This window comes from Passer domesticus, chromosome 5, assembly GCF_036417665.1.
Source record: "Passer domesticus isolate bPasDom1 chromosome 5, bPasDom1.hap1, whole genome shotgun sequence".
Classification (NCBI taxonomy): domain Eukaryota; kingdom Metazoa; phylum Chordata; class Aves; order Passeriformes; family Passeridae; genus Passer; species Passer domesticus.
Window position 1 is genome coordinate 48522549 of NC_087478.1, and position 11812 is coordinate 48534360.

General features: G+C 51.4%; 1 protein-coding gene and 1 non-coding gene across 2 annotated transcripts; both read left to right on the forward strand.

Moving 5' to 3' along the window:
- The first annotated feature begins 2889 nt into the window (after positions 1-2889).
- RPL3 (ribosomal protein L3) lies at positions 2890-9737 on the forward strand. The gene is made up of 10 exons (XM_064420199.1): positions 2890-2998; positions 3945-4137; positions 4633-4801; positions 5641-5776; positions 6853-7039; positions 7409-7569; positions 7856-7957; positions 8459-8554; positions 8979-9098; positions 9628-9737. The coding sequence occupies exons 1-10, from the start codon at positions 2996-2998 to the stop codon at positions 9670-9672; spliced, it is 1212 nt and encodes a 403-aa protein (XP_064276269.1). The 5' UTR covers positions 2890-2995; the 3' UTR covers positions 9673-9737.
- LOC135301955 (small nucleolar RNA U83B) lies at positions 7157-7249 on the forward strand. Its single transcript, XR_010363689.1, has one exon. It is a non-coding gene; the product is annotated as a small nucleolar RNA U83B (small nucleolar RNA).
- Positions 9738-11812: the final 2075 nt, after the last annotated feature.

Genomic DNA, 11812 nt, shown 5'->3' on the forward strand with positions numbered 1-11812 from the left:
GCCCGCCCACGGGGACGCGCCGCGCCGGGAGCGCGCAGCCAGCGCTGCCCCCGCCCCGCCGCCGCCAGCCGCGACACTCGGCGGGGACAAACCCGGGGCCGGGGGCTGCAGCGTGCCAGCACCTGCCGGTACTAAGGCAGCCACCCCCGAGGGGCTGTGTCCGCTCCGGGCTCCCGAGCGGGGGACAGGGAGCCGCCAGAGAGGGTCCGGCTGAGGCCGCGAGGGGATTCGGGGTCTGGAGCAGCCCTTAGGAGCAGAGACTGCGGGAGCTGGGCCTGTTTAGTCTGGAGAGCAGAAGACTGAGAGGGATCTCATTAGTGCATATAAATATCTCAAAGGTGGGTGGATGTGCCAGACGCTTTTCAGTGGTGCCCAGCAGAGCAATAAGCTAAAACACGAGACATTTCACTTCAACATAAGGAAGAACTTTACATACAAGGTGGCGGAGGCACTGGAACAGGCTGCCCAGGGAGGTCCTGGAGCTTCCCTTTCCAGAGACACCTGGATGCCTTCCCATGTCACCTGCTCTGGGTGTCCCTAAGGTGATCTCCAGAGTGTGAAATACAAAGCTGTGTTTCGTGTCAGGTACATACAGGCAACGTGTGTATCTGAGATCGTGATATGTGTGGAAACTGACCGTGGGACAGTTATAAAGACAATTCTAATAAATAATTGAGGGAGTAAAGCATGGAAGAAGGCCTTTGAACCTATCCTTTGTTTGCAATTAACCTTTATAAGTCTTAAGTTGATTTAGGAGCATTCGACTTAAAGCTTTAAGGATGTTGCTGTTTGACAGGAACCTTCTGCTTCTAGCTAAAAAGAGTTTTCCAATAATAACCTTTTGAGGTATAATTTTAGAATATTGCTTGTAGTAAGGATCTTTGAAACTATAGCTTTAGAATATATAAAAAGGAAACATGCTTATCTCGACACCTTAACAAAATATTGAAAAGCAGCTTGAGAAAGGAAGATGAACATCAACTCAAGGACTGATAGTTTTGACCAAGGGAAGCTGGACATCACTGTTATGACATTTATAGTCCTTGCAATTAAAAGGTGGACCCCCATCTGGAATCTGGACCTCACCAGCTGGGAGACTTCTTTCTTCTTTCGGAAGCTGGACCCCACCATCTGGGGATACTCCTTTCTGGGATACATCCTGAGAAAAACTAAATCACAATAGTGTATGGAATTGTGACGTAAAAATTGGGAATAGAAACTGCTGAGAAAGCTTATGAGTACCCCTATAAATATCTGTAAGCCCCAGCTATGGGTGTGCAGCTGGAGGGAAAACTTCCCCCACTGTACCCAGCGCTGTAGTGCTCATACTTTACCATATTAATTAATAAATTGACTGCTGCTTGAATATTGGGCTAGTCAAGTTTCTCATTCATAACAAGAGGTCACTTCCAGCCCTAGCAATTCTGTCATTCTGGGATGCTGCCCCACAGAGGGGTAAGGCTGGGCCTTTGGGCACAGCCCTTTATCCCTCACCAGATGCCTGCCCTGGACCAAGACGCTCGGTGAGCCTCAGAACCACCTGCAGCAAAGCCTGGGCCTCTCATTCCCAACATCCAGCACCCTACCCACACTGGGAACAGAGGGAAAAGGCCCTCTGTGAACATGGGGAGTCCAGGTTTTGGGGAGACCCCCTGACTCTGGGAGGCAGAGACTGCGAGATGCACGCCTTGCACTCCGGAGGCTGCAGCCTCGAGAGGAGCTTGGGCTTCTCCACTGCCACGGAACCAGCACGGCCACTGGCACAGCCAGGAAGGGATGCGTGGGGAGAGGCCTTCCAGCCTCAGTGCAATTCCAGCTCCTCGGCCCGTGCCTGTTGGGCAGAGCATACCAGTGGTGTGCTGGTTGCTGCGGAGTCCCTGATCATCTGGAATGGAAAGCAAGGCCCTGGGTTGTGGCATGGTTCCCTAAGCTCGGCAGTGGAAGCCAAAAGTGTACAAGAGCTAAAGGTGAATGTACAAGGGAGATGGAGCAGCATTTACAGCCCAGCCATGGGCTCCCAGTCCAAAAAGTGAGCAGCCCTTCCTCATGTTTTGTGGGGCTCCTTGTGAGGGGTGGGTTGGTGGTAGAAGATGGACATTCCTCCATGACATCCAGCCACAGAATCCTGGAATGGTTTAGAGCTGGAAGGGAATTGAAGGTGATCTAGTCCAAAGCTCCCTGCAATGAGCAGGGACATCTTCAGCTAGATCAGCCTGCTCAGAGCCCTGTCCAGCCTGACCCTGGGTCTCACCAGGGGTGGCACATCCCTGTTTCAGGAAGATGGGCTGCAGTGCCAGCACAGCTGCATCCTTAGCTCTCCAGTTCGTTCTGGGTGCAGGAATTCCCCGCGGTGCTGTGTCAAACACATCCTTATTTGTCAGCCCCAGGAGATCCTGAGGGTGCAGGAGGCTCCAAACCACCCTGCTCTGGCTTCCACTGATGCCATTGCCTTGGCTTTGCATGCCATTCCACACCACAAGCAATAGCGCATTAAAGCCCGTGTCCATTGTAATAATACAGATGAAATGTCATGAAATTAAAATAAATAAATTAAAATAAATTAAATTTTGAAACTCCACTTCGAGAAAGGAAATTAAACGAAAATTCATGGAATTAAATTTCAAAATATCACAAAGCTGAGTGGCATTTTAAAATTTCATTCAATGAAATTAACATAATGAAATAAAATTTCACCGAATGAAATAAAATGAAACGATGAAATGAAATGAAACGTGTCAAGTTTTCATGACATGAAATGCAAGGCCGTTGGATGGAATGAGGTGAAATAAACATTATCTGTTGTGCCCGAAGTTCCCCTCACTCCCCGCCAGATGGTTTGCGCGGCCTTGTTTTTCCGCGCATCCGTGCACGCGCATCTTTTTGGCCGCGCTCGCCGCCCGTAGCGCCGCGCGCCCTCTCGCGAGACCGAGGGCCGGGGCGCTTATAAAGGCGGCGCGCGGGGCTGGCGGCCCTTCCGGCGCGGCGCGTGGACAAGATGGTGGGTGCGGCGGGCCCGGGCCTGGCCGCGCATCCGCGGGCATCGCCGCCATCCCGGCCCCGCCCGGCGCGCCGGCCCGCGCCCGCCGCCCCCGGCACCTGCGGGGCGCCGCGCGGGGCTCATCGCGGGGCGCGGGCGAGGCGTTGCGCCGGGCGGTGCCGTGCGGGGCGCGGGGCTGGGTGGCGCGGGCAGCTGGGGGGCGTTTGGGGCTCTTTTTTAGCAAGGGGGCGGCTTCTCTCCAGACAGCTCCTGTGGTTATGGCCTTCTTAGGGTAACTCGAGTATTTTTTTGCTGAGGTACAGACGTGTTTATTTGTAGTTCCGTGTACAGTTCCACGGTATTTTTCTTTAATTGTGAGCTTGGATGGGTAAATGTTTCCTTGGGCTGAGAGTTCTCCGGGTGGAACACAGTCTTTAATGGATCTCAGGTAGCAGAGGGAGGCTGCTGGGGTGGTACTCAGGGAGAAAATCTTGGGAAAAAATGCAGCGGTTCCACCCAGAGCGGCTGACTCGAAGGCGGGTGTTGATTGAGATGCTGCCTTACTGCAGTTTTCCAGACGGGAATTGTTTCTGTAGTGCTTATTTTGCTACCGGCTCAGTAAGAAATGTGGGGCTGTCTGTGCTGCATTTTCTGGAGTTGTGGTGTGGACTGAACTTGCGGTGGCACAGATTACAGCTTCTGTAGTTCCCTGGCCGGAGTGGGGCTTGGTGACACCTTGGCATAAGCTTGGAAGGGCATTGAAGACATCTGGGAAGTACATAGTTAAATTGCGTGGGGATTGCATTCCTGTCACGTAATGGGATCCAGGAGCCCGACAGGTGGCAGGGGGAGTTTCTGGAATGCAGAATGTCCTGGATACGTGTAGCATTGGTGTTTTCTGGCCTGGGCCCCGAGGGGGCACGGGCGTGCCTGTGGGAAGTGCTGAGCGTTGTCTTTGTCTCGGCAGTCCCACCGCAAGTTCTCGGCCCCGCGGCACGGCTCCCTGGGCTTCCTGCCCCGCAAGCGCAGCAGCAGGCACAGGGGCAAGGTCAAGAGCTTCCCCAAAGATGACCCCAGCAAGCCCGTGCACCTCACCGCCTTCCTGGGCTACAAGGCTGGCATGACCCACATCGTGCGCGAGGTGGACAGGCCTGGATCCAGTACGTATTGGTGTTCCTCCTGGAGCAGGGGTGGCCTTGGTCAGGAATGGTGATGGGGGGCCCCTTCAGAGCAGCTCGGGGTTTTAGTCCTGGCTGGACTTCACCCTGTCCCAAGCCCAAGTGGGTGGTGTATTTCTGCTGTGAGCACTGGTTTGGTTTGGCTGCACAGTAACAGGCTCCTTGGGATGGCTCCTCTGGATGGAGGGACATCATTCAGCTGCCCTTGGGGTATTTTGGAGATTGTCCAGTCCTCGTGTATCTCTTGCTGCCATCCATTTTGCCTATCTAGCTTGGCTGACCTTTCTCCCGAGCCAGCCTCAAAGTTTTGCAAGGCATTAAGTCATGACATCAGAGTTTTGTCACTTAACCCTGCATCATCTCTGTGAAAAGAGCTTGAGTCATTTAACCTTTCACACGGAGGATTTGGGAGTGAGCAAAACCAGGTGGTGTTAAAGGAGTTGCTGCTGGAATTAATCTGTTTCTGTTCCCACCCAGAGGTGAACAAGAAGGAGGTGGTGGAGGCCGTCACCATTATAGAGACCCCTCCCATGGTCATCGTGGGCATCGTGGGCTACGTGCAGACTCCTCGTGGTCTCCGTAGCTTCAAGACCATCTTTGCTGAGCACATCAGCGACGAGTGCAAGCGCCGCTTCTACAAGAACTGGTGAGGCAGCAGGGCTTGCCTGGGCTCAGGCCTCGGGTCGTGCTTCACACTGGGTGCAGTGATCCTAGCGCTGCTTTTTAGCAGTTAGTGCTTAGCTTTGACAGGCTGCCCTAATAATGGGGTAGGCTGTAGGAGTGGCTCCGTGGGGGTGGCAGCCTAACTTGAGGCGGTGCTGGTGTGGGTGTGGTGGCTTTGGGCTTGCCCCAGAGCTCCCAACAGGCTACACGTGATGATACTTCGACGGGCGGACATAAGGAAATCGCCTCTGGCGCTTGTTGTTGAGTGTCGAGTGCTGACTGTAGCCCTGCTTTCTCAGGAAAGGGGAAGACAAGTGTCACTTGTGATTGCCATTCCAGGCGCTGTTGTTGTGATTGAAAGCGTGCCTTTGCCCAAGTGTGGCTCCAGCGTGTCTGGAGCTTCCAGCCTGTTTATGAACTTGGCAGGCTGAAAAGACGTCAGAGTGGAGCAGTAAAGTTCTCAAGGGTGTTTTAGGAGCAACCTTGTTGTCAGGCACAAGGGAGGGAAATTAGGGTGTTTTAAAGCAGATCACAATTGCTTTAAAGATCTGGGTTTTTTCTGTTATTGTTTGACATCTCACAGTCTTTTGTTTTCTGTAGCGTGAATGTTAATGTGCTTTGGAATTCATGGCAGCTCCGCTCAGCTTTGGCAATTTTGCCACTGTCTGATGAGCTCCAGGCTCCGCTTGCCAGTGGAAAAGAGTCATTAGAAGCTGGCAATGAGCCAAAGCCAACTGAGGTGGCAACTCCTTCCGCTCACCCCACTTCCCTGGGGATTGATGAAGGGCTTAGCCAAACCTTGTCTCTGCTCTGCTCCTGAAGGCACAAGTCCAAGAAGAAGGCCTTCACCAAATACTGCAAGAAGTGGCAAGATGAGGAGGGCAAAAAGCAGTTGGAGAAGGATTTCAATAGCATGAAGAAGTACTGCCAGGTTATTAGAGTCATGGCTCACACTCAGGTAAGTGCCTGTAGGCTCAGCTATGCTGGAAATGGCTGAGGGACCAGGCTTGAAACTTGATCCATCTCTGTAGGAAGATTTCTGCCCTCCCCTGCAGCTTGATGCTGTCTATTCAGCACATTACACATGCATTCTCTACAGAGTTGTGCTTACAGGAGGTTTGAGGAGCCTTGGCAACCACTGGCTGGTTTTGAATGAGTGTCCAAAAGAGAGTGAGCTGTAGTTGGAACATTCTGGGCTCAGTCCATTGCTGATACTGTGTAGACCTAGACTCTTAGTTTCAGCTACAAATAAAACCACACTGAACATTGAACTCAGGGGTTTGTGTGCTCATCATCATTTCAGCTGCATTCTGTTGCGATTGTGAGCACTCAGTTTTTAGAAGCTTCTCTTGCTCTGCTGAGTGATGTGGTGTCTCCCTAGCTGTCAGTGCTCTAACTTTCTTGGGAGATGGATTAAATCTTTGGACTTGGCTCTCAGTGCAGTAAGATGTCTAATTTTATTGGAATTAATTTCCTATAGCAGACAGTAGAGGTAGCGTTGAAACCTCTATTGCTTCTCTCACCAGTTCCCTCTACTAAATACAGTAGAAGCAACTGTAAGGGTAATCTAGCCCAAAGTGGCCTTAAGTGTGGCAGGCTTTATCAGGCAATCAGAACAGTTTAAATTGGAGGGCACCTCAGGGATCATCCAGTTCCTACCCCCGTGTTGTGGGCAGGGGCACCTTCCACTACACCAGGTTGCTCAGGCCCCTGTCAAGCCTGACTGAGCAGTTGTAGGGGTTGGGGAGGCATCCAGAGCTTTTCTGGGCAACCTGTGCCAGTGACTCACAACCCTCATAATAAAAATAATCCTACTTAGGTCCCATTTAAATCCACTCTGTTTCAGTTTAAAACTATTGCCCCTTGTTTCCTGTTAACTCCTCAGTGGAATTTTGCTGATGGCTGCTTCTTTAAGTTCAGTATTTTGGAATAGAATACTAGAGAAATAGATTAGGCCAGGGCAATGCTGGGCTTATTAATACAGGGTCCATTTCACAAGAGCAGGAGCTGAATGTCATGCTTTCTGTGTTCTAGATGCGTTTGCTCCCCCTGAGACAGAAGAAGTCTCACCTGATGGAGATCCAGGTGAATGGTGGCACTGTTGCTGAGAAGGTGGATTGGGCCCGGGAGAAGCTGGAACAGCAGGTGCCTGTGTCCACGGTCTTTGGCCAGGATGAGATGATAGATGTCATTGGAGTCACCAAGGGCAAAGGATATAAAGGTAAACACATGGAAGTCCTTCCCTTTGTGATAGGATGCAGTTTTTAATGAAATCCTGGCCTTGAGTTTTCACAAGTGCATGCGTCAAGAGCTGGGTAGGTAAATCCGTACTGCTGGCACAGTTCAATGATGAGACCATGGAATGAGCGCTGGGCACAGCGCCTGACATCCGTGAGGAGTCATTCCATGCTGCCTTCCTTCTGAGAACAGCCCAGGGACAGCCAGGGAGGGAGCTTCACCAGGAAATGTTGTTCCTGGGATACTTCCCTTGTGTTGCCTGGGGCCTGCAACTTGAAAAGGTGGCTTAAGCTGTGGTTGAAGACCTAAGTGACATCTCAGCTTGACAGGAGACTGCTTTGGTCGCTTGCAGGTGTCACCAGCCGCTGGCACACCAAGAAGCTGCCGCGCAAGACTCACCGTGGCCTGCGCAAGGTGGCCTGCATCGGCGCCTGGCACCCCGCCCGCGTGGCCTTCTCGGTGGCCCGTGCGGGCCAGAAGGGCTACCACCACCGCACCGAGATCAACAAGAAGGTTGGTGTCTCTCAGCTGCTGGGAGGGAGGGAGAGCTGCCTCGTGTCACTCGCTCTGTGACAGTGAACAGAGTGGGGAGTTTTGCTGGGGTGTTTTGCTGTGTTAGAATGTTGTCTTGGGGATAGTGGCCATGGTTAGTTGTGTTGGATAACTAAAATTCTTGGATGGCCACGTGTTTCCCAAGTGCAGCAGACTGTTTCCTCTGAGGCTTTGTAGAATTCCTTACATTTTATCTGATAACAGGCTCTTTCTCCTACCTTTTGCTAAGTAGACTTTATGTTTTTAGATTTACAAGATCGGCCAAGGTTACCAAATCAAGGATGGAAAGCTGATCAAAAACAATGCATCAACTGATTATGACTTGTCTGACAAGAGCATTAACCCCCTGGTGAGTTGCTGCAGCTGTGTGCCAAGAGTCTGCTTGTGAGCCGCACTGCTAAGAGGCAGATAGGCCCTGGTGTAAGATACAAAATGATTAAATGAAGGACTCTTTAATAAATCAGCTGCTGTTGGAGATGGTGGTGTTTAGTCAGCCTCAGTATTGACTTGTATAACATGGAAATTGAATTTGTTATGTGGCAGTAGGACAGAAATAGGACAGAGGTGTTGCAAACCTTGCAGAAAAAACCCCTGAATGGTAGTTGTACAAGGAATAACTTAACAAGAAGAGCTTCTGCTGTTTTGTCAGTCTCTTCTGCTGTTCTTAATAAAAGCCCTACAGCAACAAGTAAATGGCTGTATAAGAAACTTTACCAATGAAGGGCAATACTGGAAACAGGATTTGAGTGGTTGTGGGAATGACCAAGGCCCAGAAATGGTGTCATCAGCATGCAGATGTGATCACTGGTCCTGCTTGGTACAGAGCCCTGACTGTTCTCTCCTTGCTCAGGGAGGCTTTGTCCACTACGGTGAGGTGACCAATGACTTCATCATGGTGAAGGGCTGTGTTGTGGGGACCAAGAAGAGGGTCCTGACCCTGCGCAAGGTGAGTGGTGGGCTGCAGCAGTTCAAGGGAGCTGTGATGCTCCTGTACAGATGGTGTATTGCTGTTCTGGGGAATCATGTGGCTTGCTAGAAACAGAAGCCTTCCACACAAACCCACCTCGTAGTAATGGCCTTGGGAGTGGCCTGAGGTCATTTCTGCAGGTGTAGTGGTGGACATGGTTTAGGTTTGCAGAGTCTTGTGACCAGAAGGACACTGGTAGAGTGGGGCTTGTGCTGCAGGGAGCTGGCCAGTCCAGCCAGAGGTGCAGGGTAAATGGCTTATGGTCAGATGTTCCTTGCACATGGTAGCAGCTGAAGTCTGAGGTCAGAGGAACTGAGGAGGTATTAGCCATGGAGGGGACAAGTAGCTAGTGTACTGCAGGCTGAAAGGGTGCTGCATACTCACCTGGCATCTCTCTTTTTAGTCCCTGCTTGTGCAGACCAAGCGCCGGGCCCTGGAGAAGATTGACTTGAAGTTCATTGACACAACCTCCAAATTCGGTCATGGCCGCTTCCAGACAGCTGAGGAGAAGAAGGCTTTCATGGTAAGGGCACATTCATTGTGTATATTTCCTGGCACATTCATTGTGTACCACTGTGTCTTTGAGCTCATGGCAGCCGATAAGCCTTTGGGCTGTCATGTGGCCAAAGTTCCTGTGAAACAGACACTTGACTTGAGAGAGGCCTCCTCCTGCCAGCTTGGTTATAACTGCGGGGCCCTGGGGTCTCAGTTTCCTCTAAGAGCAGCCCGGGAGGAGGGTGCTCACAGTGGTGGCATTCCCAGTTTGTCCCTTGCTGGGGAAAGCAGTGGCAGCTCTGCAGGCCCTGGCAGGGTCAGAGCAGAGCTTCCCCACCAGGTGGCACCAGCGTTGCTGCTCGGGTCAGCCCCGCGCCTGAGCCGCCTTCAGCTCTTCCCAAAACCTCCGCTGTGGGCGTGGGACGTGGGGTTTCCAGTGGGTTGCAGCATGGAGGGCTTCTTTTGCCTTGGTTTCTTTACAGCTTTTGTGATTAGGGTGTTACGTCTTTTGTGCAGACTGCCGTTTACGTAGCTTGTTTTTTGTGGGTTTTTTTCAGGGACCACTCAAGAAGGATCGCATTGCAAAAGAGGAGGCAGCCTAATAGGTGGAATGGTCCCATGGCCTGTGTGCTCTCAGACCAAAAAATAAATATTTTAAAGAAATTAATTTTGCCTCTTATTACATACATCGCTGTGTCGGGCTTGGTACTCTGCAGGTTCTACATGTGGATCAAACCAAAGAAGCATGTATAGTTTCAGCTCGTGAGCATCCACCTTGTAGTAGGATTTCTCTAAAAAAAATGAAGCTGCTCTTGCTGGTTTTGCAGAGCAAAGATGTGGGTCAGAGCAGGATGTCTCTGGTTGTGTGAAATAGTGAAGCAGCAGGGGCCCTAAATATGTTTGCAGTTGCTCAGGTATTAGTGCACCTCTCAAGCCCCAGCTGGGTGGACAAGAGAGCCTTGAGTCAAGTGGGTTTTGAAATAACCCAGACATTCAAACCATGAAATTTTAGGTAGCTTGTGGGTGCTGGTTGTTGCCATGGAAACCTTCCAGTGTCTGTGGCAGGGGCTGTGGCTTGCACACTTTGCACATAGAGTTTGTTGCTGCCCCTGAGAGCAGCAGAAGACAGCAGGTGTGTCCTGAAAAATCCCAGCCCCACAACAGCTGGATTTTTTTGGAATTGCATGTAATTTCCCTGCTGAAAGGTGGAAGGAGGCAGGCCTGCCTGGTAAGGGAGGGGGATCATGTGCATCCCACCCTCTGAGGAGGTGGAGAGCTGTGGGTGCTGCTGGTGTTGTGTTACTGCCTGGCCTAAAATACCCTCTGGCTCCTGGGGAGATGGTTTGGTGTGTCCTTCCCTGACCATAATTGGAGACGTGGCAGCAATTGCGGCAGTAACTGCAGGCCTTCACCCCAAAGTGTGGCACTGCCCTGAGCCAGACCTGGGTTGGCCCTATTTGCTCTTACCTGAAGTGGAGAAAGGTGGGATGTAGAGATTTTTTATGTGGTGGTGAAGGGGAGCCTTCTAAGAGTTAAAAGGTGGCAAGAAGGAGGAAAAACATTTACCTTGTTTCCCTAGAAACCAGACTGGGTGACTGAATGAGCTGCCTGGCTCACTGTCAGCCTCATTTAACACATGAACCTGCTGGCTGATTTCAGCCAAGTGAAATAAGAGAGAAATAATACTTTTTTTTCCTTTGTCACAAGTCTCAAATTAGCAGGTAGGTGGAGAAGATCCTTAAATTAGTATCCCTCTGATGCAGAAAAGTAGAATTCCTAACCTCTGTCCAGCCTGAGCCTGCAGTTTTATGGGCAGCTCTGAGGAGTGAGGCTTTTTCCTCCACCTGTTAGCCTTAGGTGGGATTTTCACTTTTTAAAGCTGGTATGTACTAGCTGACTAGGGAGGGCATGGCTCTGAGCCAACCCTGCCTGCTGCTGCTTCTATCTCACCAGTCAGATATATCCAAGGGAATTGGGATTATCAGGATAAATTGATGTGCTGGAGGTGAGCATCCATGGCAAACTGTGGACTACCTTGAAAATCTCTAAAAGCACCTAATTTTACCATATCTTGTGGTGGGAGTTCGGGGATGTTGCTGATTTCAAGTGAAAATGATAGCAGAGGGAATTTTTAGTCAAATTGGCAGCTAAGTAGGTGGAAGCAGTCCTGGAGGAATGTCATTGTTGAAGATGCTCGGCGTGTGTCTGGCAGGAGGACTTACTTTGTCTTGGAACCCAGTGCCAGACTTGGGTTTGTTTATTTTTGAAGCGATTGTTGCTGACTGATAAAAGAGCGGATGGTGAGGGGGAAAAAACCCACAAAAGCGATTTCCTGGAATCCTAGGGACATCCAGCGTCAGGAGGTGGCGCTCCTTCCTCTGTAGACACTTGTCGCCGAGGGCTTGCCGGTGGGACTGGCCTGCTTAGCCGGGACACCCGGGCTGTGTGAGTCCTCCCAGTCCCCTTCGGGCTCCGGGAGGCCCAGGACCACACCCGGCTGCCTCGCTGGGCAGCTCCTGGGAACCTGCTGTGGGAGGTCCCTGCCGAGCCGTGTGCCTGGGGAGTGAAGCCATGGGATGCCAAGCTGGCTTTGGCAAAGCCTCCCACTCCTAAAACCTGGGTGCACTCTGCAACTCTCATCTCCCAGCCTTCCTGCTCCTGCAAAGCATGTGTCCTCTGTTTTGGGGACAGTCCCCGGTGCCAGAGGCAGCAATTGTTACAGATCACACACTGGTCCAGTGG

Coding starts and splice junctions, on each gene's coding strand:
- RPL3 (XM_064420199.1), top strand. Junction 7,570..7,855: donor GCACCGAGATCAACAAGAAG/GTTGGTGTCTCT, acceptor TTATGTTTTTAG/ATTTACAAGATCGGCCAAGG. Junction 8,555..8,978: donor GGGTCCTGACCCTGCGCAAG/GTGAGTGGTGGG, acceptor CTCTCTTTTTAG/TCCCTGCTTGTGCAGACCAA.